This window comes from Myotis yumanensis, unplaced genomic scaffold (assembly GCF_028538775.1).
Source record: "Myotis yumanensis isolate MYYU_CA2020_CCGP unplaced genomic scaffold, mMyoYum1.0.hap1 SCAF_21, whole genome shotgun sequence".
In the NCBI taxonomy this organism is placed as follows: Eukaryota; Metazoa; Chordata; class Mammalia; order Chiroptera; family Vespertilionidae; genus Myotis; species Myotis yumanensis.
In genome coordinates this window covers 3840577-3867605 of record NW_027223772.1, presented here as the reverse complement: position 1 = coordinate 3867605, position 27029 = coordinate 3840577, and the positions used below count along the sequence as shown (strand labels likewise).

Below are 27029 nucleotides of genomic sequence, written 5' to 3'. Positions count from 1 at the left end.
ACCAGAATCGAACCCGGGACCCTTGAGTCCGCAGGCCGACGCTCTATCCACTGAGCCAAACTGGTTCGGCCTATTTAGGTATATTAATCACAGAGAAAAATTTAAACTTTATAAAATAAATTTTTAATTCCTTTATAATTTCTGCATTTTGTATTTGCTTAGATGGACCTTATCCAAATAGGTATTAAAATATTTTCCTAGTTTTCTTAAGTTTTATATTTTTGTTTTTAACTCTTGGGTCTTAAATTCAGTTATTTTTGTGACATAAAATAGGCATAAAACTTTACATGTTTCAAGGGTAATTGCCAAATGTATAACACCAATTCCCTACTCATGTGAAACTCACATTTAATATAAACTAAATTCTCATTGAAATTTAGTTAGTTATTCCCGTTTTGTTTTTCTGATCTGTCTATCTCTACAAAAATACCACATTATTTTTTGTTATTATTGTTAATCTTGACCTGAGGATATTTTCTTCCATTGATTTTTATTGTTTTAGAGAGAGTGGAATGGAGAGAGACAGAGAGAGAAATATTGATGTGAGAGAGACACATCTATTGGTTGCCTCCTGCATGCACTCTAAACGGGCCTGGATCGAGCCTGCAACCATATGTGCCCTTGACCAGAATTAAACCCTTATTTTAATTTTTATACTTTCATAACTCATAACATGAATATTGGGCTGCAATTTCCTTGTGTTCTCCATAGATCTAGCTCAGAAACTTCTAAAAATTTACATTAACAGCACTGGTGTGTGTGTGTGTGTGTGTGTGTGTGTGCGCGCGCGTGCGCGCACACTCATGCATGTGTGTGTTCTGGGGGGAATATACACACACACACACACACCCATATATTATATATGTATACATTCATGTATATACAATTTTCTGTCATTCCATGGTATTTTGGAAAGAGAAGATGTATATATGTTTAATCAGCCATCTTTATCCAATTTATTTGACTCGGGTTGGGTGGATATGTCCATTAGTTTTGCATTATAACTAATTCCACTTACAATAATGAAAGCAGGATCCTTTCTGTGCATATGCCAATGTGAAGGTATGTAGGCGACCTTGATTGTTATTGAAGTATATGCTTTTTAAGCGGAACTGCTTCATAGTCTAACAGAAGATTCAGGGGCAAATGAGTGTTTCTTACTTGGCTTTTTTCCCCCTGTCTAAAAAATATTTATTTTTATTGATTTTCGAAAAAGAGAGAGAAACATCAATAAGTAGCTTTCTATATATGCCCCAATCGGGAATCCAACCCACAACCTGGGCATGTGCCCTGATCAGGAACGAACCAGCATCCCTTCAGTACATGGGACAACGCTCAACCAACTGAGCTACACCAGCCAGGCCTTACTTGGCTTTCTGATAATGTCAATACAGTGATAATATTACACATCTACAAATCTACTTTGGTACCTGTTATGCACTTAAATATGTTTTTCCATAAATTCTCCAATAATTTCTTCTCAGAAAGAGTCATTTAGCAAAAGGATACTAATTTGGGTTTTTTCCCCATGAATTTTACTTTTGACCTTTGCCCACTTCCTTATTTTGTAGATGAAGAATGTCACAAATATTTTATTATTCTTTTTTTTTTTAAACTAGCCACTGCATACGTTCTTTAAAAAATCAGATGATGAAAAATGTAGCCGAAGCTGGTTTGGCTCAGTGGATGGAGCGTCGGCCTGCGGACTGAGGGGTCCCGGGTTCGGTTCCGGTCAAGGGCGCGTGCCTGGGTTGCGGGCACGTCCCCAGTGAGGGATGTGCAGGAGGCAGCTGATCGATGTTTCTCTCTCATTGATGTTTCTGGCTCTCTGTCTCTCTCCCTTCCTCTCTGTGAAAAGTCAATAAAGTATATTTAAAAAAAAAAAAAAAAGAAAGAAAAATGTAAAGAAACAAAAAGTCTAAACTTGGCTGGTGGCTGAAAACTTTTGTCTTATGCTTTTAGATGTGTTCACAACCCAAACTCCATCTGGCTCCCAGTCTGAAATATCCGTGAAAGCAACAACTGCTGTGGATTTTTCTCTAAGAAACTGTAAGTATTGAAAGGCACCAGTACAAATATGAACATCCCTTAAAATAATATTTCAAAACAGCGTTAGAGTGTTGGGTAGGAAAAAGATCTTATTGGCGCTAATGTCAGAAGTCTTCATTCCTAAATAAGGACACTCCTGTCTATTGCACTGAGAAATTCTGAAGGCAGGGAGGTTCTTACATGTTTTTTAGACTATTTTGGGTTTGCATGGAAATAAAAACTAAATAACTAAATTTAGGACTAGAATATTGTATGTCTTTCTTCAACCCACATTTTCACTCCTTTCTGCTTTATACCTTCAGCTTCAAACATTGTTTCCTTTTGCACCTTTCCACCGAGCATAACTATTGGATAGATGACTTTGGAGGCCATTAAATCTCCAAATGCATATAACACATCTATTACCTCCGCATGTGACAGCTCAGATCTACGAAACACATAAGCCACAAAACAGAATTACAAGGAAAAGGGGATGGAAGTCAATAGGGAAGAGAGGATGTTTCTGGCAATGGCATTTCAATATTGGTGAATGACAGGCTCCATAAGCCTACTTATTAAATAAAACCACATGACAATAATGGGATATTTTTGAGCAGTTTCAAACCTTGGGACATAACTGAGAGGGGGACATTTCAAGGGCATTCACTAATGAGCCAACTGACTCGTGGGAATTTTGCTCCTACAAGTAAACAAGCTCTTGAGTTGTTTGGGACAAGACATAGAATAGAGAGGCGGTTGAAGAAAACAGACCACGTACCTCAGATTCCCTTAGGAGATGGCTTATTGAGGACCAGGGAAGAGAGTCCAAAACCCTAACTTATATTCCCACAATTCAGGTCCCCAAAGAATTGTCAGAGAAAGTTGAATAGGGATCAGTTGTTCCATTTAAGCGGGGCTCTGACAGAGGGAGACAGGCTGACTTGGACGGGATGCTCCAGAGGAGCAAGCCCCCCCTCCCTCAAGATTAAATCTCCAGAAGTATGTTGAATAATTCTGCTAGTCCAAAAATTCCGAGGGCAAGTAGCGGAAGCAGTCCAGACACTTTTTTTCCAGAACCGAGGAAGAGGGTTGCAGAGTTTAAGGATTTCTGGCCACTTGTTCTAGTCCTGCCTGTATCAGTGTCAACTCCGGTAACAATCTCTTTTTCCATCCTTTCTTGCCACCAAGATTCCTGTAACGGTGTTGTTTGCAGGCTTCGTCCGAATTCATTCTGTCTCTGTAGAACTCCTCCCGTGGGGGGACTGCCTGTACCACTTATGGAACTTGATTGACTCCTGTATTAAGCAAAGTTAACTGAAATTTCAGGCCAACTTCACAGGGGAAAGTATGGTCCTCCAGTCACAACCGTCCCCAAATACACTCTTACTGACATAGCTCCAGATGGACACATGATCGCCTGAGACATGCACTCAATCAGGCCTGAAAACCCTTGATTTGTAGCCCCACATCTTTATATCCAAAGTCCTGTCTTGAGTAGTGAACATGCATATGTTTCCAATTTACAAGGAAATTGATGCTGCCTCCCTTTACCAGACTGTCCTGGGCTGACGGTGTCACTGCAAGGCGTGGGCCGGAACCATCTGAGACAGTGTGTCTGATCCAGTAGGCCTTCCTCACCTCTGGTTGTGGGCCAGAATCCCACAAAACTATAGGCGTATGAATCCCACCTCACACAACAATTTTACCTTTTCTTTCCCCTGCTTTGAGTTACCTCAAAAAATTGTCAACATCTTTCTGGGATTTTTTTTCCCTCTCTCCTTTTCTTTGATCCACTTTTTAGCTTAAAAATATGCCGAATCACAGATGTGGAGTCAATATTTCAATATGCTGATAACCCACTTATCCCTTTTCCTAGATAAACTCAATGAGACATCTGGAACACCCAGTGAAGAACCCTCCATACAAAGAATTCCAAGTACTAAAGTTACTACACTGTAGTCATACCTGGAGCATGTCATTATATGAGTAAAAATTTAAGTTTCACTACTCTGAGTATTTCATAAAATAATAGCATGCTCAAAGAACTTGTACTCTACAGTTCAAAGTCACTCTGAAATCTTTTTAAAATAATTTTTTATTGGTTTTAGAGAAGAAGAGAGAAATATCTATACTAATAAAAGGGTAATATGCTAATTAGAGTGGACGTCTTCCAGATGACCTTCTGGACATCCTTCCAAACAAAGGCGCAGCAGCTGCGAAGGGCTGAGGCTCAGGCCGGCAGTGGCAGCAGCAGTAGGGAAATGGGGGTGGTGCCTTCCCCTGATCTGCCAGGTCGCCTCCCGCAGAGGGAGGCTAGACTGAGGCTTAGGCCAGGGGCCGAGGCAGAGGCAGTTATGGGCGATCAGGCTAGCAGGGGTCAAATTAGGAGGGCAGAGGTACTTAGGGGCAATCAGGCAGGCAGACAGAGGGGTTAGGGGCAATCAGGCAGGCAGGCAGAGGAGTTAGGGGCAATCAGGCAGGCAGGCAGGTAAGCGGTTAGGAGCCAGAGGTCCCAGATTATGAGAGGGATATCTGACTGTCGGTTTAGGCCTGATCCTACAGGGGTCCCAGATTGGAGAGGGTGCAGGCCAGGATGAGGGACGCCCCCCCCCCCCCACCCCATGCACGAATTTTGTGCACCAGGCCTCTAGTCAATAGATAAACATTGATCAGTTGCCTCCCACACGCACCCAATCTGGGACCAAACCCGTAATCTGTGCATGTGCCCTAACCAGGAATCAGGATGACACTCAGCCAGCTGAGCCATACCATCTAGGGTGCTAAAATATTTTAAACCATGAAAATCTAAGGGTCAATTTTCAGATGTATTTGACATGGGGTAGAAAATGAGCTCTTTTTATAATACAATTTTATTTTAATAAATTATATCAAATTTATATTTATGCATATATTTATGTTAAATGTATTTATATTTAACATAAATACATAATTATATATTTCACATAAATATATATAAATATTTAATACGTTTTAATATAATTTTTTAAATTCTCACTTGAGGATATTTTTCCATTGGTTTTTGGAGAGAGTGAAACAGAGAGGGAAAGACAGAGAGAAATATCAATGTGAGAGAAACACACCAATTGGTTGCCTCCTGCACAGCCCTGCCAGGGCCTGGGCCAGGGCAGAGCCTGCAACCAAGGTACATGCTCTTGACTGGATTCAAACCCGGGACTCTTCTGTCCACAGGCCGATGCTCTATCCACTAAGCCAAACTGGCTAGTGCTTACTATAACTTTTAATAATTACATAAAAATTTCTACCTGCTCGAGAAATAAACTTTTCTCTGCATAGAGGCAATGATTAGTGTTTCCTAAGATTATTTGGGGAGGTGGGGTTGTGAGTAAGAGGCTGCAAAATAAAAAATAATCATTTTACTTTCCTGCCAAAAGTATTGTCCCTTATAAAATATTTGTGAAACCATAACAACCCAGGAAGTCTTGAGTGAGTGGTCTAATTGAGGACAATGGACCTGTTGTTACATGAAACTATTTTCTCCAGTTCATGCAATAATTTGATTACCCTAAATTCATTTGCATCTTTAACACCACTAAACATAAAAACCTTTAATCAGCTTTTGATATGTTTAAAAATAGAAATCTGATCATGCTGGTATTTTACTTCTTCAATATCTTTAGTCATTTGCACTAAAGGTTTAGTTACTAAAAGTAAATGAAGAAGAAAATACTAAAGAACCATGTAGAAAGAATATTCAAAATTTTAAAGTTGCAGCACTGTAGGCATACCTAGAGCATATCATTATATGAGTAAAAATTTAAGTTTCACTACTTAAATTTGGGGTCACATTCTAACCTCTAACTGGGCAGTCAAGTCTGACGTGACCTGAACATTAAAGAACGTTTCAGTCTCTTCCCTGGTCACACGCCCCATCCACGTTCTTTATTCCAGACTTCCTGAAGCTCCGAGAGCTTGCCCAACCTGTTATGGTTCTGAGTCTGCTCACAGTGGAATGACCTCCCTCTGAACTTGTTTGCCTGGCAATGTCTAGCCCTCTGCACCTGTATTAAAGCACCATCTCCCCTTTGAAGGGTTTCCAGCTTTTGCAACTTGATTTTGGTCCCTCCATGAGTACCATCTGTGCGTTTCCTTTAACACCCTCCTTATCCTACAACATAATAAGCAGTGATTCCTGTCTGCTTTCAAAAATCGAGTGTGTTTCTTAACCATTAAGACTGGTGTTCATTTCTGTCACTTCAGTGCCAACTGCAGGTCTGGTACATGGTAGGAGCTCAAGGTGTAACTATTAAATGACTAAACTAACAAGCGAATGAATGAATGTTCTGACACAAATTTACTAAAGCCAAATTACCTTATTTTGTCAAACTGTTCTATTTTGTTTTTTAAACAGAAACAACCGAGGTTCCAAATGAGCCTGCATTTTGGACAATGTTAGCTAAAGGTAAACTCATAGTAGTTAGGTAACTGGGAAAACGATTTCTTTTCTATTCCAAAATCTTATGTAAGAAAGCCAAATAGTTCCAATACTAAGAATAAATGTCAACATTTTGCTGCCATCATCACATGTAAATGCAAAACACATCCAGAAGGTTGATCAAGTGTCCGCTTTTTCTGAATCTCCTCCCAAAACTTTCATGCTCCTACAAATGTTGCAATCAATTTTTTTAAGATTAAAAAGTTTAAATAAGGCTCTTGCCCAATATAGCCCCTCTTTGTGTTAGGAGCAGCATGCACCTAAGCACGTGGAGATGTATGAATAAATGCAAAGTACCTATCAAAACATATGCATGCATAAAATGAATGTATACATCATAAATAGCTAAGCATGCATTATAAACATAATGTGCATATCATATATGTATTACATGTTTACTGTAGATGCACACATATATAAATGTAATATCACACACATATATGCATGCAATAGAAATGTAAGACATATGCCATATTCAGTCAATCTTCAATATTTGCATATTCTGTATTTGAGAATTTACCAACACCTAAGATTTGTAACCCCCAAAGCAATACTAGAACACTTTTGCAGTTGTGTGCAGACATGCTCAGAGCAGCAAAACCTTTTAATTGCCCGTTGCTCACATGCCTAGCTGAGGTGGGAAAAAGGCAGCATTCCGCCTTCTTTTTTCAGCTCTCATACTGTAAATACGTGTCATTTTTGTGGTCTATTTCATGCAACATGTATTTCGTGTTTTCTGTGGGTGATTATGCTATTTAAAATGGCCCCCACGTATAGCATTCAAATGCTGGTTAGTGTCCCTAAGCACAAGACGGCTGTGATGTATACCTTATGGAGAAAAGGTGTGTTAGATAAGCTTTGTTTAGCGGGAGTTATAGTGCGGGAGTTGGCTGTGAGTTCAATGTAATGAATCAGCCATATGTACTAAAATAAAGTGTCTTTAAACATAAACACACATAAAACAGGGCTTTGCATTGATTGGTGGGTGGAAATGTTGTGACCTCGCAGGATCCTAACCCTGTATTTTCTCTATATTATAAAAATAACTAGCATGAATAAATGAGAATAAACTGTAGATATTACACACTCACACAATGTTTGTAAGTGAATTTTGTTTCCCATAACACCAATTTATTGTTTTAACAGTTTTAAATGAAACCGTGCCAGAGGAAGAATCAAGGGATCAATTATTCCAAGCAATTCCAAGTAAGAACAAAATACTTCAATGAAATGAATGCATACATGCCGGCACACATTTTAGGGCCTGCGTGGCGAGACTGTTTTCTGGTAAGGTGTATGTCAGAGGGGAGTGTGAAGGCTAACATGATAGCAGAGCAGACACTCCTGTTTTAGGAAAGTTGTGGATTTCAAGCACGCTCTCCAGTTACGGTACTGCATATACCTATTTATTTCTGTCTTCCTGTTTTGTAACTTCTATTCCTGAATCAGATAAACCAGATGGAGTAGGCAAGTGAAAAAAGTATAGAATGCAGTTTGCTTTTTTAATGAACAGACTTTGTTTTTAGAGTGATTTTAGGCTTACAGGAAAAGTGAACAGAAATTATAGAGAGTTCTCATATATTCCCCTGCTCAGTTTTCCCACTTATTAACACTTTGTATTAACGTGGAACCGTTTTTATAATTTATGAGCCAATATGGATGCATTATTAACTAAAGCCCATAGTTACACCCGGGTCCACTCTTTGTGTTCTAAATCTACAGGTTTTAACAAATGCAGATGTCACATGTCCACCATTACAGTACCATAAAGAATAGTTTCCTTGCCCTAAAAATCCCCTGTGCTCCATCTGTCCACCTCTCCCTTGCCCAGCTCCTGACAACCACTGACATTTTCATTGTCTATACTTTTGCCTTTTCCAGAATGTCGTATGTTTGGAGACATACAGTACATAGCCTTTTTAGACTGGCTTCTTTCGCTCAGTAATCCTATATAATAAAAGGCTAATATGCAAATCACACTGCAGAAAGACCCGTCGCTATGAGATACACTGACCACCATGGGGCAGATGCTCAATGCTCCCTGGTGGTCAGTGCACTCCCACAGAGGGAACTCTGCTCAGCCAGAAGACAGGCTCATGGCTGGCAAGTGGAGCAGCAGCACTAAGGATGTCCTACTGATGGCTTAGACTCGCTCCCCGGGAGTCAGTCATCAGTCAAACATCCCCTGAGGGCTCCCAGACTGCGAGAGGGTGCAGGCTGGGCCGAGGAACCCCCTCCACCCGAGTGCATGAAATTTGTGCACCGGGCCTCTAGTATGCACATAAGATTCCTCCATAGGTTTCCATGGCTTGATAGTTCATGTCTTTCCATCACTGAATAATATTCCTTTCTTATGGATGCCCAGTTTGCTTATCCAGTCACCTACTGAAGGACATCTCGATTGCTCCCAAGTTTTGGCAACAATGAATACATCTACTATAAACATTCAGGTATAGGTTTTTGTGTGCACATAAATTTTCAACTCATTTGAGTGCCCAGCGATTGCACTTGATGGTTGTATGGTAAGACTATGCTTAGCGTTGTAAGAAACTACCAAACTGTCTTCCAAAGTGGCTACATCATTTTGCATTCTCACCAGCAATGAATGAGAGAATTCCTGCTGCTAAATGCAGTAACTTTCATTAATGGATTAATTATATTTACATGAATACAGTAACTGTAATGATTTGAATGAAAACATTCATGACAAGGCAATATATTAATGCCCCTCAAACATCTGTCTTGCAAATAAAGCATTGAAAAGAAATTGCAACTGGTCCTCTTAGGCCTGTCACACCAGTTCTGCCCTGGATTATGTGACAGGTACAGCCTATTGCTTTCAGAGCTTCAAGAAAATGGAGGGAGGCATCTTTTTTTAGAAGAGCTAGATGGAGGAATGACAAATGCTGGACCACTTGAGAAATATTGTCTTTTCTAGTAATTAAGTTAATTGAGCATGATTGATTTTTTTATTTACATACTGAGTACATACTACATGCCAGTGCTTCACACACATTATTATGTCAGTCCTCACAGCAACTCTGTGACGTTGGTATTATCTCCATTTTACAGATGAGAAAACTGAGGCTTGGAGGAAAACTCTGTTCAAACTTGCAATGGGAGTTTGCATAATTTCCAGTGGTCAGGAACTCCAAACCCTTCTCTAGTTTGGACCATCACCTTGACAAACAAGATGTACTATAAACACAGCTCTTTACAAAAGCCCTTTTAAGGAGTAGCAAAGCAATTCAGGAGCATGGTCCATCTTAACATTTGTTTGATTATTCCCAAAATACTCTGCCTCAAAGTCAAAATCTCAGGCTTTGACAATTGTACACTGTTCACTCCACTCTGACAATTGTAATTTTTTTAAATCAGAGAATATAGACATGGAGCTTGTCATTGCTTATTACCAAAACATCATTATCTGGAAAATAATGAAAGCCTTCGAAACTTTTGGGAGGATGTTGGGGTAAAGGGGAGAAATACCAACATGGTTGTGTAAAGTCATCATCATATAAATTAAGTATATAAATATTAAGTCAGAGATATTTAAAAAATAAAAATTTGACAGCAAAGATATATTTTCATTAATAGATTTAGTAAAATGACCTGACATATCTGGATCTGGACATACCTTTATGATAGAACTTAGTTTAGAAAGTGAAGTAAGTTTCCATTTCTCAGTAATAAAGTGGCAAGTTCAGTTCTTAAGCCTCATGGAGAAAGCATCTGGTACACCCTCCTTGTAGCTGAAAAGAAAAATCAATGCATGTCCCAGTAGGAGAACTGCATCTTTTTCTTTTGAGGGATGTGTGTAAATCCTTATTGTTAGTAGTAATTGCTGTAGAGTCGTGAACTGGTTTTTACTAGTCGGAGAGGAAGTCTGCTGCATACACATTTTAATACCAGTAACCTGGGTTTGAAACCAGATTTTGCCATTTACCAGCTTCGTGCCATGGCAAATTCACACACTCTGGGATCCTGTGAAATGGAGCTATAGACAGCTTCTCGGGACTGCTGGGAAGGTGACACGGGAAAAGTTAGGGGTGCTAGGCCACCACAGCCTTCTCCTTGCGTTGCCCGAGGGCAGGAGAGTGGCTGTGGCTGTGACTGCTCCTGAGGGTGGAAGGCCTGCAAGTGCTTTGTAATGCCCCCCCCCCCCCCCCCCTGCAGAAAACCCTGCGGGACACAAGGACCCTTTTCATTGCATTTCCTCTCTTCTCAGGCTCTGATTTGAACGCTACAAGTGAAGACCAAGGGGTAGAAGCACAGGATAACAAGTTAAAACTAATGCTGGGCATCTCCCTGCTGACCCTCCTCCTCTTCACCATCCTCCTGGCATCATCTAGTGCCTTGCTGTACAAACTGAAGACCAGGTAAGTCCACAGACCTCTGGAGGGTCTGTGACACGCACATGCGAAGCTCCCAGCCGCCTCTAGCAGACGGTCTGGAAATGTGACTCCCAAATGTATGCGGACACTATTCCGTTGGCCACGTTTCCCTGACTCAGAAAGAAGCCTGGCTGTCTCTGAGGGAATGCCCTCTTTAAACCTGTCCCCGATATTTTAAAATCATTCTCTAGAAATAGAGACCACCCTGACCAACTGGGAGGGGTAGCGAGCATCTGGTTGGCATCCTTTGTTGAAAGCCTTGGAACAGAAGGGCCACGACTCTGTTCTAAATAGCACACCTGCTTAGGGCCCAACACTGTTCATTCCTTTACATAGCATGCTACCAAGTCAGCGATAGATGGGACCAAATCCATACACTGTTTTAACTTTTGTGATACTGTTTTGAGTTGCGCTGCAGACATACATCACTTACCACAATTACTGAGGTATGTTTTCTTTTTTCAGTTATAACAAGCAACTTGAGCGTCAGTACTCCATCCACCCCGAGCTGGCATCACTGTCCTACTTTCAGCCGGCCCAGGGCGTCTCCGACTCATCCTTCTCTAGGAGCGCAGAGAGCAGCACCCTTTTGGACCCAGGAATGGGCATGACAACCTCGGATGAACACATGCGTTAGACCTCGGAGTGGCGATGTCTCCACTGATAAATAGAGAACTTTAGTTTTGTGTCATAAAAACATATCTTTCTTTGTGAATCACACGGATGTCATGATTTAGAAACTCTGCTGAGACGTTTACATTTTTCTGCCGTCTTAAAAGGAGGACGTGTTCAATAAAATTCTCTCGGCTATAAAAATTAATGGAAAAAATAAAAGGAAATCATTTAAGGTGTGGAAGACTCATCAAGTAAAAATAATCCTAGAAAGTGACTTATGAAACGTATTCACTCCCAGGGGTGGGCAAACTTTTTGACTCTAGGGCCACAATGGGTTCTTAAACTGGACCGGAGGGCCGGAACAAAAGCATGGATGGAGTGTTTGTGTGAACTAATATAAATTCAAAGTAAACATCATTACATAAAAGGGTACGGTCTTTTTTTTTTTTTTTAGTTTTATTCATTTCAAACGGGCCGGATCCAGCCCGCAGGCTGTAGTTTGCCCACGGCTGCTTCTAGGCTGTTTCATTTTTAATCCTCACCCAAGGTATGTTTTGTTGTTGTTGTTTGCTTGCTTATTTTTTTTTAATTGAGTTTTAGTGAGAGAGGAAGGGAGAGAGAGGGAGAGAGAACATCAATGTGAGAGAGAAACATTGAATGGTTGCCTCCCTCCCACATATGCCCCAACCTAGGGACCGAACCCGCAACCTAGGGAGGATGCTTTAACTGAGCCACCCGGCCAGGGCAAGGCTGTTCAATATTTAAATGCGGTCTTACATACCTGTTTACCTTACCTGCGGGCATTTTGAGGACTTTCAGGGCTATCTATCACCATGACCTATGCCCCTCCCACCACCAAAACTAAAAGAATACACCTGTATGTTTTACTGGCAAAACAGTTGTGCCGTATCAGGAGATGAAACTAAATTAATACAAAAGACTCCTAGCACTCTTGAATTGTTTAAAAGCCATCAGGACTGCGCCCCTGGGACAAACAATAAGAAAAAAATTTTTGCCGAAACCGGTTTGGCTCAGTGGATAGAGCGGACTCAAGGGTCCCGGGTTCGATTCTGGTCAAGGGCATGTACCTGGGTTTCGGGCACAACCCCAGTGGGAGATGTGCAGGAGGCAGCTGATCGATGTTTCTCTCGAATCGATGTTTCTAACTCTCTATCTCTCCCTTCCTCTCTGTAAAAAATCAATAAAATATATTAATTAAAAAAAAATTTTTTTCCCCCTCCCATTTCTAAAGTATCCATAAACATTTGAGACAACATGGTGTACCAGCGAAGGGAAAGGCAGGAGTCCCAGCACATAACTTCTTGGAGGGGGATTCATGGACCCGAGTCTTTTAGAGCTGAAAGGCCCTTCCTTCTCTCTTCCCCCAGGGATCCTGGCTCACCATGCTCTATTGCAGGGGTGGGGAACGTCCGGCCACAGGCTGTGTAAGGCCTGAGAAATCATTGGATCTGGCCCTGCCAAGGCCTTAGGAGTGAGTTAATTAAATGTTTGACCAAATAGAGCAGGCTAATTTTTTAAGTTGATCATTTTGTATGGCCCCCAAATGATGTTATAAATATCCACACGGCCCTTGGCAGAAAAAAAGGTTCCCCTCCCCTGCTCTATTAGAAGAAAAGAAAAACATCTCAAAGACTAATTTAGCTTATTAGTGACTTATGCAGCCCTAATAACCCCAGGGGTATTGCAATTTACAAAGAAGACCAATGGAATGGGGACATGTTTTCCCTTTTGTGAATCAGTTTCGCCTGGAAGGATTTCAGGGGCCTGGATCAGGTAGGTATGTGTGGACTGGAAAGAGGAGGAGAACTTAGGACAGGTTTCATTAATTCTCATCTACTGTATTGGAGGCATTTTGTATTTTACACCACACTGACCTTTACTCCCCTAGGAAAGGCAAGTTTCTTTTACATCTCAAGAAACAAAAACCAAGATCACGTCTGAGAGAGGCGAAGCTAATATGTGCTTCCAAACTGAGCTTCCGTGATCCACAAAGGTTAACAGTCCGATTTTTAACAAAAGTCAAAGGAGGTTGTCCAGGAGCAAGGCAGGCCCTGCCTCCAGAAGGCAGGAGGCTCCTTAATTCGGGAGTTCTTTCAGCTGCTGGGGAATTGTTTTCCTTCCCTCCAGCTGAGGACAGACACACACTTCATACCCAGGTGCCGCCAGGCCTACCACCCATTCTCAGCATCATTGCTCACTCCCCACTTTCTCTCCTGACCTCACCACAGCCTCACTATTGGCTGGGAAAGCTCAGAAGCTCCGCCTCTGAGTAGCCATGGACCATATAAGATGGTACCCTTCAGGGCAGGTGCTTGCTTTATCCTGATCTTGCTAATAATACCCATAATTCTGAGCCGGTGGTGGTAGCCTTGACCAATAGTCTGTGCTACCCTCTGCGGGTTACTTTTGTCATTTTCCAAGCCCTTCCAACCCGAGAAACGCAGTGGGGACTGAGTGAGGCAAGCGGTTGCAGCTGCTTGCAGGTGCCGAAAGCCTTGTGGAGTCTGTGGGTGAGAAAGGGCTGTGGGAAGACTGGCAGGAGGGCGGGGGAGGGGTGACTACCAACCATTCCCATTCTTGGGAAGTGCCAGGACTTGGTTGGAAATAGGTGTAATAGTCACGTTTGAATCATATAACTTGTCTCCAGGGCTCAAGTATTGTAGAGCGAGCAAGTTCGTCACTATAGCATTACTCTGGCTAAAATGGCTAAGAGAATGATAACTGTGTTTTTTAAAATTGGCTTGTCATCCTCAGCGGGCATGCTTGCAGGGCCCATTGTGAAGTGTGGTCCAGGTACTGGGGTGGGGAGGGACCTTGCTGGTGACCAAGGTCTGCCCCCCACCTCTCTGGTGTGGAAGCCAGAGGGTCAGAGTGGAGGGGTCGTCCTCTCATTGGGTCCCTGCTGACCTTCTATTCCGTGGCTAAGCCTGCATTTCCTGAGCAGGTTCCCTGGGCCCGGGGAAGGACATACACCCCTCTGGAACCTGTCCGTGTCTCCCCCATTCTGAACACCCTCCTATTCCTTTCTCTGACGCCCATAACCTGCTCTTGCCCAGCCCTCACACAGGGATGTCCACGTTTCCCTTCCTGAACTACTTCAGGGCAAGTCCCAGAGCAGCTGTTCCAGGGTCCCCACGAGTCTCCTTCCGGCCTCACACCCGGGGCGAGTCCCTGGTCCCTCTTTCCTTGACCTTCCCACAGAGAGTGTGTTCTGAGAGGCGCCGAGCAGTGAGGGTGCCATGGAGTTCTGTTTAGGGACATTTTTCGATGACCGTATGGCGGGGGGGAGGGGCACCCAGTTCCTGAAACCCGAGGAGGGGCGTCCCAGGGGTGTTGGGAAGATGGTTGGGTGGAATCCCTGCCCCAAAGCGTCTCTTTGGGTGGGAGAGGAGGGCGCTCCCCCAGGCGCAGCTGAAAGCTCTGCTTGGCTGCCCCTGCTCGGCTGCCCGCTCAGGGTCAGGGCGTGCGGGTGCGCGTGCGGGCTCTTCTAAGGACCAGCGTTTGCCAGCTCCTGACAGCGAGGTCCTAGAAGGGTGCGCAGCAGAGCTGGTAAGATGCGTGCGTGGCCTCCTGCGGTTTTCTCCTCCCCGCCCCCGGCACATATCCCGCGTGGGGTTGTCATTAAAGACTCCCTGTGCTCTGGTGGAAAGCAGAGGCGGACCCAGGTGGGGCAGGGAGTAATTGTAAATGGAAACGAGCTGTTCCAGTCGCCGCTAGACTCTGGGTGTGCCTTACGGTGTCACAATTAGCCCTCCAAATAAAGCTGCTGAGAGCAAAACTTCTTAACTTGTGGAATGGAGGGAAAGCATAATCGCTCTCCCCCAATCGCACCCTGGAGCACTGCTTACGCGGCCCTCTGTGAATCATGGCAGCCAAATAAACCCAGTGTTTGCCAGAAAGCAATTCTGGCTGATTATCCGGAGCTGACTTCCCTTTCCAGGTTTATTTAAAGAGAAATGAGAGCCAGACGTTTATGTTTGGATCCGGGATCAGGGTCCTTGTGCCTGCTCGCCCACTTCTCCCTCCTCCACCAAAACGCCATATACACCTTGTCCCACACTTCGTTCTGGATTTCAATGGAGTTCGTGTCTTAGTAGAAAATGAATGATAAATTAAAAGGCTATCAAGCCAGGAGAAAGCTCATTGTGTAAAGAGGAAGCACGTGTGTGTTATCCAAACATGAAAATTATCTAAGATAAATTCAGAGTTTTAGAAAGCATAATTTGGACCACATCTCAAATCTGAAATCTCTTGTTTGGGAGAAGGGGAAAGTGTGTAATTACCCCATAATCGATACAGGAAGGCTTATCTTGGAAAGAGGGAAGAGGTGGAAAGGAAGGAGCCCTTTCTACCCCTGGGGTTTAGTTTCTTGTCTTTTTAATGTGTTTTTATCGATCTCAGAGAGGAAGGGTGAGGGAGAGAGAGATAGAAGCATCAATGATAGAGAGAATCCTTGGTCGGCTGCCTCCTGCACGCCTCCTACTGGGGATCAAGCCCACAACCCAGGCATGTGCCTCGACCAGGAATCGAACCATGACCTCCTGGTTCATAGGTTGATGCTCAACCACTGAGTCCCACCGGCTGGGCTGGAGATTAGTTTTCCTTGTTGATTTTTTAACATTTGTTGGTAGGTAGGGGTATGTGTTTTGTTTTATTTTGTGTTTGAGGCATTCTATAATACTGGGGACCTTAGAATGTTGGGACAGCTAAATTAAAAGACTTCTGCTTTAAATAATAGTTCTGTGTAAGAGGCATTCAGCAATTTGAATTGTTTCCAAATTGTCAGTGTTTGGTAAATAGTAAGGTGAGTAGTGTATATCCAATCTATATCCCATTTGACACAGTTCAATAATTATGTATAAGCCTGGCCTGTCCCACTGCTGTACAGTGATAAGGCACGAGTGTGTTTTAATCAGTCATGGAAATGAGCTAGACCTGTGGTCGCCAAACTGCGGCTCTCGAGCCACATGCGGCTCTTTGGCCCCTTCAATGTGGCTCTTCCACAAAATACCACGTGCAGGCGCTCACATACAGTGCGATTGAAACTTCGTGGCCCATGCGCAGAAGTCGGTATTTTGTGGAAGAGCCACACTCAAGGGGGCAAAGAGCCGCATGTGGCTCGTGAGCTGCAGTTTGCCAATCACTGAGCTGCTAGACGTTTGAAAGGCTTCAACAGTGATGATCATTGACTTCTCCTTCTCCTTCTAAGAGCTGATAGTAAACAGCTCCCTGTGTTTAAAGCTGGGTTCCAAAGAGTTAATGATAGAAAACCACTTGTTCAGGCTATCCTGGAGTCTGCATTTCATCTTGTGTGATTTTTTTTTAATGAGTCTTTATTGTTCAGATTATTACAGTTGTTCCTCTTTTTTCTCCCCATAGCTCCCCTCTACCCGAGTCCCACCCCCCCTCCCCCCATGCCCTTACTCCTTCCCTCCCCCACCATTGTCCTTGCCCATAGGTGTTCGATTTTTGTCCGGTCTCTTCCCGCACTCCCCACACCCCCTTCCCCCCGAGAATTGTCAGTTCACTCCCTTTTTATGCCCCTGATTCTATTGTATTCACCAGTTTATTCTGTTCATCATATTTTTTATTCACTTGAACTTTGTTGTTCATAATTTTTATCTTAACCTTTTTCTTCTTCTTCCTCTTCTTAAAGAATATCCTTCAGCATTTCGTATAATACTGGTTTGGTGGTGATGAACTCCTTTAGCTTGTTCTTATCTATGAAGCTCTTTATCTGTCCTTCAATTCTAAATGATAGCTTTGCTGGGTAATCTTGGTTGTAGGTTCTTGCTATTCATCACTTTGAATATTTCTTGCCACTCCCTTCTGCATAGTTTCTGTTGAGAAATCTGCTGACAGTCGTATGGGTACTCCCTTGTAGGTAACTGTTTTTCTCTTGGTGCTTTTAATATTCTCTCTTTGTCTTTTGCCCTTGGCATTTTAATTATGATGTGTCTTGGTGTGGTCCTCTTTGGATTCCTTTTGTTTGGGGTTCTCTGCGCTTCCTGAACTTGTAAGTCTATTTCTTTCACCAGGTAGGGGAAGTTTTCTGTCATTATTTCTTCAAATAGGTTTTCAATATCTTGCTCTCTCTCTTCTTCTGGCACCCCTATAATTCGGATGTTGGTATGCTTGAAGTTACCCCAGAAGCTCCTTACACTATCTTCATATTTTTGGATTCTTTTTTCTTTTTTTCTGGTTGGGTGTCTTTTGCTTCTTTGTATTTCAAATTTTTGACTTGATTCTTGGGATCCTGTAGTTTGCTGTTGGATCTCTATATATTATTCTTTATTTCAGTCAGTGTATGCTTAATTTCTAATTGGTCCTTTTTCATATCCTTGAGGGTCTCACTAAATTTTTTGGAGGTTTCTAGAAGATTCTTGAGTAACCTTATAACCATGGTTTTGAACTCTATATTCAGTAGTTTGCTTTCCTCTATTGCTTTCATTTGTGACATGTTTCTTTGTCTCCCCATTTTGGTTGCTTCCCTGTGTTGATAGAGTGGCTTTGTGTGCTCGGTGCCCTATAGGGCCCAGTGGCTCAGCCTCCCCAGTCACCTGAGTTGGATGCTCTTGGTGCACCCCCTTGTGGGTTGTGTGCACAGTCTTGTTGTAGTTAAGCCTTCATTGCTGTTGGTATCACTGGGAGGAATTAACCTCCAGACCAATTGGCTGTGAGGACCAGTTGTGTCTACAATGGGAGAACTGCTGTGCTGGAGACACCCTTATGGAGCAGGACTTGCTTCAGTGGGGCTTTGGTGCTCACTGAGTCTGCCCCCCTGAGTGTGTCTTTTATGGATCTGAAGAGTTGTAATCTGGTGTGGTCTCACTTTGACCACTGGGTACACTGGCTCTTGGATCTCCAAGGAGGTGCAAAGTCCACCACTTCCTGAGGCCACCCAGCAAGAACTACAGAGAGATCTGCAGATTCCTCCTCTTTGTTTAGGGTTTGGAGGTGCCCAGATGAGGCACAGCTGTGAAGCAATGCAGGCTGCTGAGGAATGTTAGGCCTTCTTTTGGAAGCTCTGGTGTCCTTTGACCCAGCTGCAGTTTGTTAGGTTAGGTTGCAAAAGGCCAGGCCATTCATATGCAAATGCCTCTGCACACAGCTTGGGCGGGGTTGTAAATTGCGTGGGGCGTGGTCTCAGGGAATCACAGGGCGGAGCAAACAGCAATGGTTGCCCGTTGGCCCTGCCCTGCATAGGTTCCTGGGTCTCTGTGTCCTGCAGCCCCGTGCAGGAACAATGAACGCTGCGACCACCTCTGAGAGAAAGCCACCCTCATGTTCCGGCCAGATGCCAGACAGTCCAGTTTCTCCCCTTATGAGTCTGGGTCCCCAGAGTCTCACCCAGAACTGGAGTTCAGAGCAGTTGGGAGTTTGTATCTCCCTCCCGATTGAAAAAGACCACAGCGTACCCAGTTGCCAGCCCGTTTCTGTGCGCACCTCTGTACCTCCACTCTTCCACACCTCTGCACCTCCTACCAGTCTAGATGTGCTTTTCTCTTTCCCTCTAGTTGTCAGACTTCCACTCAGCCAGCCTTCCCGTGGTTCTGGATGATATCTGTTTTGTCTTTTAGTTGTAGTTTTGATGTGGTTGTGCGAGGCAGCAAGTTCAGGTGTTTACCTATGCTGCCACCTTGGTTCCTTCTCTTGTGTGATTTTTTTAAAGGTAAAACAAAACTCCCCTTTCGTTGACGACAGTAGGCACAGCTCTGGAAGAATTGAAAAGGACAGAGGAGTGAAGTCAGTCAAGACTAACTTTAATTGTCTTAGAGAAAAGCAGAAGAAACTCCTGGAGTTCTCTTTAATGCTTAAAGAGCTACCACGAAGCCCTCTGGCCTCCTTTAGTGACGCAAATGTGAGACATAGTTTTCCTGAACATAACCCTCTTCCAAAGGAGAGGAGAAATGAGCCATCAAAGAACAAAGAGAGTCAACCACGGATGTCCAGCGACAGGCCTTGAAGACGATCCCTCGCTCAGTTATTCCACAGGGCCGCTAGGGGCATCTGGAGCCAAGCAGGACGAGGCTGAAACGCAGACTTCCACTACTGGAATATATCTGCAACTGAAATTGTCACAAGTCCCTGGAAAGCCAAGGGCCTTCTGTTTCACCAATAAGAATTAAAATAAATCTTCAAGATTCTGATGAAGGTGACCTTGTGCTAGCTGTACCTCCCACCATGCCTACTTCTAAGAAATCTAAACCATTTGAGGCTTCAAACATCAGAATATAGATGAAAGGATACATATAATGTCCCTGGAGGAGAGAAAGCTTCAAATTACAAGAGGAAAACATAGATAAAACCCAGCTAACCATACAAATAGATGACGATGGTAACAAATCAGAACCACCCAAATCGCTCGTGGAAACCTCACTAGGTATTAAACGTAACATAAACTTGTGTGGTGTCATAAACTACATTTCTAAGATGGGTGATAAAAAGTATATCTGTATTTCAGAAGGAAGTGTATCTTGTGCATCTCTCGGTGGCAAAGAAATACAGAATGAAAAGCATAATGCAAGTTATTCAAAGAGCAAAAAACATCTAAAAACAATTGATGGTACTCAAAAAGAAGAAAGTGAATGTCGCTGTTCACAAAGCCAACCCCAGATCTCTTCAGCAAAATCTCATTTTGATGCAGAGCTTACTGAAGACACTTCCTCAGCTGCTGCTGCTGATGCTATGGAGGAATGTCTTTGAATTTTCCATGAGGTCACAGACAATGAAGCTTGTGAGGGAGAGAATGCTAAGCAGGTTGGTCAAATTTTTTTAATCATTTTTCTAAATCTAAAGGGGTCTCCCTTAAATACATAGTCTCTATATATCTAAACTCTATAGAATATATATAGTCTAACTTGTGCATATAATATATGTATTCTAATACTTGTGATTGATAATAATATATGTGGGGAAACGTTGGTTTACAGTTGTGAGTACGCCGAACACTTTATTCTTATATTATTATTGATTAATTATTGTATTATTTTGCATATGAACAACTGTAAACCTACTTTCGCCCGACCCTGAATTGGAAGAACAAGGCAAAAATCCTGGTAATTGGCCATCCAGTGTCTTGCAGACTTGACAGTTCCAGAGGCCATGATGTTACATACAGTGACTTTTGATTTCCCAACTTAGAACAATCTTTTCTGGGGACCTATGCCTGTCAAATTATCCAAATTAAATTATTTTTTAATAAACTGCCCAGTATTTTATACCTTGCATTGCTGTGGCTCTCCACAAAACATGCTAAATTTGCCTTTACTATGCTGAAATTGGATAATTTGTACCTTTTCCCCTCTAGGCTTCAGGAGATGAAATGGAATTGAATATGTTGTATTACTAAACATTTATGGACCAAAAAAAAAAGAATTGCACACACTGCCATGTTTGATGTAAGTCATTTAGACTCAGTGCCTCTCTTTCTCCACACGTTACAGTCCATACCTTGCCATTTCTAGCACTGTGTATTCTGGTACTTATGTCTTGTTAACCACCAGGGGGCACATGTGGGCAGTCAGTAAATTGATTCCTACTTAATAAGCATTTTCCACACCCTTTATTTTTTTCCCCACATTATCTAACATTTTCATTAAAAATAGGCATATTGTTGCCCTAACCGGTTTGGCTCACTGGGATAGACCGTCGGCCTGGGGACTGAAGAGTCCCAGGTTCAATTCCAGTCAAGGGCATGTACCTTAGTTGCAGGCACATCACAGTAGTGGGTGTGCAGGAGGCAGTTGATCGATGCTTCTCTCTCATTGATGTTTCTAACTCTCTATCTCTCTCCCTTCCTCTCTGTAAAAAATCAATAAAATATATTTTTTAAAAAATAGACATATTGTTATTGCATAGCCTTTTACCCATAAATTAAGGTCATCCACATTATTTGCAGATTCTGTATTTTCAAATTCACCTATTCACTAAAATTAACTTCTAACTTCAAAATCAGGGCTTGTGCTTTTGTGGTGCATTGCAGATATGCAGGTTCAAAAGGGGTTTATGTCCTTCCTAGGGCCCAGAGTCAGATACACATGTGTTCAATGGTTTCTTTTCTCTCTCTCTCTCTCTCTCTCTCTCTCTCTCTCTCAGCTTTTTGGAAGCTAACATTATTTCCCTTTAACTGCTAATGTTGAGGTGTTTATAGTTTCCATTTTACTGTGCTACATAACTGCTCCCCCACCCCCAGTTCTTATATTTAAGTAATTGTTGGTTTCATCAGTGTTTTATTTTTCTTAAAATCTCACAAATGGAAGTGACTGGATAAAAGAGATATGAAGGCTTGTGATTGTTGCTATGAAAATGTGCAAAGTGCCAAGGATGCAAAAGAAGGGGGCACAGGATTTTGGAGGTCCAGTCAAGGTTGAAGACAACATCTGTGTTGTGGTCTCGGCCTGTGTAACTGCATGATGTTTCTTGGACCAGGTCAACAGCGGAGGTACAGGAGGGGAGAGGTTGTCATTGGAGCCAGTCTTCCATGGGGCTCCAGCAGGGAGGAAAAGAAGGGGCAGGCGGTAGGAGAAGATGTTGAGAGAGAGTTGAGGTGGAATCAGAGCAGGATAAAGGAGTGATGGTGGAGGAGAGCTGAAGCACCAGGGCAAGTGGGGGAAAGTGGGGAGGAGGAAGGATAAAGGTGGTCAGGACATTGGTAGTTGCAATTCACCTTCAAAGTACAACCCCTAAGAACTCCACTTCCAGGAGTCGATTTTTCCTGTTCATTATGTGATAACTAAAAACGTGATGTGCAGAGTGTAGCATCAGATCACTTGCACAGTAATGTCCTTAAAAGTATTTGAGGGTAAGATAAGACACGTGCTCTAGGGTCAGCCACTCTGCCTTGCAAAGCTTGCTTTTTTAATTTTTATTTTTTGTTTGGTTTGCAGATCTTGGTGGCTTAGAGACATGGTACAGCTGTTGTGAAGGTGTCCTTGGGTCTGCGGTGTCAGGTCGCCAAGGCAGGGTTTGTCACCCAGAATGCTGCTTGTTTCAGAACAGAAGTCGCTGCCTCCAGCACAGACCTTGGGGACCAGTAAGCATTTGAAAGAATTAATCAGCTAAGTTTCAGTTGATGAAATTTTTATGAGCTTAATTGCTCCTGCAAAAACATATAGTAATTTATTTGGCAGTGTTTATTTCAGCTTCATGTTCATGTCCAAAAAGAATGCCTCCGGGGCTTTGTGAAGGCTTTTGTCAGATTCCCACTGCCTGACAGCAATCACGGTGTTCTTGCTGGGAATTGTGAGATGGTGTGTCGCTTTTAGATTTTACTTGAATGCACATTTACAACGGAACGGTGCGGAACACTGTACGTGAGATAAAGCACTTTCCTAGGCTTTAGCTCCCGGTTCCTCATCGCTCTGCAATGTGTCCACACCCTGTCAGGTGAAGCAACTGAAGCTGAACAGGGTTAGGTGACGTGGCAGAGTTCCACTTAGTAAAGGATGGAACCAGGCGTTGGTCTATGAGCCTCTTTTTTATTTTTTAAGCCTCACCCGAGGATATTTTTCCATGGATTTTTAGGGAGAGTGGAAGAGAGAGGGAAAGACAGAGAGAAACATCGATGTGAGAGAAACACATCAACTGGTGGCCTTCTGTACGTGCCCAACCAGGACCAGGGTCGGGGAGGAGCCTGCAACCAAGGTACATCCCCTTGACCAGAATCAAATCTGGGACCCTTTGCTCCACAGGCTGACACTCTATGCACTGAGCCAAACCGGCTAGGGCCTGAGCCCCTTTTTATTTATTATTGACCTTTGTGTATTACCAGTGGTGGTTCCACTCCTCAAATTGCTGAAGTTATAGGGATAGAAAGTGTAATGAGTACTGATGTTATCCCCAAAGTCAGAATAAAAGTTTTAATAAGTACTTTTTAAAACACTACTGTTACAATAAAGAAGCTATAATAACAACAACAACAACAACAACAAAACAAAAAAAAACAAAAAAAAAACACTACTGTTTATAGAGACAGTAAAATATTTATAGGGGTTTATCTTTCATATGAGAATCAATAATAAAAAGGAATGAGAAAACAGCACTTGGAATCATGAGAGCTGGGAACCTCCCCCTGCAACACCCCCCTCCCCCACCCCACCACCACCAGCTGCAACCCCAGAGCAAGTCTCCTTTGATGCCCTGATCTGTAAATTGTGGGGTAATAACCTCCGGTGACTGAGACTCACATGAGCTAACCTATGGGAAGTGCTTTGTGGGTGTCAGATATCATGTGAACGGCCATCTTCAACAAAACATGTAAATTAAATATTTATTCCCTGTAGGATATTCAGGAAGCGGATTTGTAGGGTTAATTGTAATAAATACAGAAGGGCAGTGTTCAGTTTCCAAGCTCAGGTCTTTAAGTGAATACAGTGCAGACTGCTTCCAGCTTAGAAATCAAATACCATTGCGTGTTGTCCTCTATGGTGCCATGTTTATGTAACTGAGGTAGGGTTTTCCATTTTCAGTCAGCAAAGTCTGTAACTGCAGTTACCAATATGGTAGCCACTTGCCACATGTGGCTATTTAAACTTAAGTAAATTAAAATTCAGTAAAGTTAAAAATTCACTTCCTCAGTCTACACCAGCCATGTTTCAAATACTCATTCGCCATATATGACGAGTGGCTAACATAGTAGACCACACAGAAGTACAGAAGGTTCTATTGGATAAGGTTGATTTCTAATGAAAATAATTGTAAAGGCAGAGCCAAGAGGGAGAACTTATTTTATTAACATAAATATTACTAACATTAAGGCGAAATAAAAACTTAGACCATCTTTCATATGACTGTCAAATCCACTGGCTTTTGTTGGCAAAACTGAATGGTATGATTAAATTATATTCTAGCTAGAAATATTTCTTTAATATATTTCAGATGTTAAAAGAAACTACATTTCCTTAATATGACACTAATATTTCCCCCTTTTAGTGCTATATAGCCAAAGGCTTGGAACTTTCTCGAGTGACCGTGGTTGATCACAGATCCCAGGTGGTCTGCAATACATTGTGAAACCAGATGGAGAAGTCATTGACTAAAATGCAAGGTATGCATCATAGAAAGGTATTTGTTTTTGATACTCTAGAACATTCAATGAGTAGTTTCTGTGAAGTTTTAGTTTAGGTACATTTATTCAGTCAACTTGAGAGCAAGAGCTGTGCTATTTTCCTTTAATTCATGTTTTCATTAAAAAAAAACATATTAAGTACCTGCTAAAATTATATATACACTGTGCTAGGCCCTGAGGTACAAACCCCAAATAAGAGACAAGGCCTCAGACCCCATGGTGTTTACATGTTGGAGTGGTAGGTAGGAGTCTAGAGAAACAGGCAAAAATATTGAATAAAGTATGTTATTCATTCATTTGTTCAATCATTAATCAGTTCCTTCTCAGAACACCATAGTATTATTCCCATTAGGTAAACATTTCTATAATCTTGTAGATTTGACCTTGAGTATACATTGCCTGATATAGCATCAGAGTAATGGCTCAGTGCAGATTCTATTTTATTAGTTATATATTAAAGTATGACAAATTACTGATCCAAACTCAATGGTAACTTGAGATGGTACAAGTTATATGCCTTTAGTTTTTAGAGACCTTATATGAAACACCAATGATACTACTAATCAATTTAAACTGGGTTTCCTAAAGGCATATGAGCAATGACATGACATATTTATATATTTATTTAAATATAATATAAAAAGAACTGATCTTTTCTGGGGCGAAAATTTAGAAGTGTTTATTATTGGTGCAATTGTATTCATTGTTCAATTTTCTTTAACAAATTCTCCAATGGTACTTAAAATGACTCATCTACACTAATAAAAGACAAACGTGCAAATTGACTGTACCTTTGCTAAGCCATAAGCCACGCCCACCAGCCAATCAGAGTGACTATATGCAAATTAACCCAACAAAGATAGCGACTGGAAGCCATGGAGCTGGAGCAAGCAGGAGGCTTGGTTGCCCCAATGATGGAGGAAGCCAAGCTTCCCGCCTGCTGGGGCCGGCTCTGAGCTCCACTCGAAGCAACAAAGTTTCAAGTATAGAAGATAAATAAACCCCAGATACCTGCTATCAGCCGGCCATGGCCACGGAGCTAGAGCAAGCAGGAGGCTTGGGTTTCCCCTGGCGATGGAGGAAGCCATGCTTCCCTCCCGCCTGCCCTGGACGGCTCTGAGCTCCTCTCAAGGCTACAAATTTTCAATTTATTTAAGGTAAATAAATCCCAGAATAAAAAGAAAAAAAGGAGAGGCTGGGAGCTTCTGTCGCCGGAGGGGCTTGGCCAGCCTGAAAACGGCCCTCAGCCCCTCACCCAGGCTGGCCAGGCATCCCAGCGGGACCCCCACCCTGATCTGGGACACCCTTCAGGGCAAACCAGCCGGCCCCAACCCATGCACCAGGCCTCTATCCTATATAATAAAAGGGTAACATGCAAATTGACCCTAACAGCAGAATGACTGGGAATGACTGGTCACTATGACACACACTGACCACCAGGGGGCAGACACTCAATGCAGGAGCTGCCCCCTGGTGGTCAGTGTGCTCCCACATGGGGGAGCTCTGCTCAGCCACAAGCCAGGCTTATGGCTGCCAGTACAGCGGTGGTGGCGGGATCCTCTCCTGGCTCCTCAGCAGCACTAAGGATGTCCAACTGCAGCTTAGGTGTGCTCCTTGCTGATAAGTGGACATCCCCCGAGGGCTCCCGGGCTGCCAGAGGGATGTCTGACTGCCAGCTTGGGCCTGATCCCCCAGGGAGCAGGTCTAAGCCAGCAGCTGGACATCCTCCGAGGGGTCCCAGACTGCAAGAGGGCATAGACCGGGCTGAGGGACCCCCTCCCAAGTGCACAAATTTTCAAGCACTGGGCCTCTAGTATATATATAAACAAATATTATTTGTACACACATAAATGAATATATAATATGCATTATATAATAGCATATACTGTATATACTATTCACTGAGTGGCCAGATTATTATGACCACCCCATCAGTACTTCGTTGGGCGACCTTTTGCCTTCAATACTGCGGCTATTCTTCTTGGCATTGACTCCTCGAGATGTTGAAAGGTGATGCGAGGAATCTGACACCATGCCTGATGAATAGCACTGTCCAATTCAATGAGATTTGATGTTTGTGGAACCAGCTGCCTGATGGCTCTTTCAACTTCATCGCACAAATGCTCAATTGGATTGAGATCTGGTGATTGTGGGGGGTCACCTAAGCAAGGTAAAGTCTCCCTCATGTTCTTGAAACCACTCCTCCACAATATGAGCACGGTGGCATGGCGCATTGTCTTATTGAAAGAAGCCATCTCCATTGGGATACGCCATCAACATGATAGGATGAACTTGATCAGCAACGATACTTAGGTATGTTGTGCTATTCAGACGTTGTTCATACGAATTAAAGGGCCCAAATCATGCCAGGAAAACATGCCCCAAACCATAACAGTGCCCCCACCAGCTTGAAGGCTTGTACTCATGC

The 27029-nt window shown here is 42.8% G+C and overlaps 1 protein-coding gene across 1 annotated transcript; it reads left to right on the top strand.

Moving 5' to 3' along the window:
* The first annotated feature begins 3945 nt into the window (after nt 1-3945).
* On the top strand, nt 3946-11933 carry EQTN (equatorin). The gene is made up of 5 exons (XM_070400821.1): nt 3946-3964; nt 6419-6469; nt 7649-7708; nt 10731-10881; nt 11362-11933. Exons 2-5 carry the CDS (start codon nt 6457-6459, stop codon nt 11531-11533), a joined length of 396 nt encoding a protein of 131 aa, XP_070256922.1. The 5' UTR covers nt 3946-3964; nt 6419-6456; the 3' UTR covers nt 11534-11933.
* The last annotated feature ends 15096 nt before the right edge of the window (nt 11934-27029 follow it).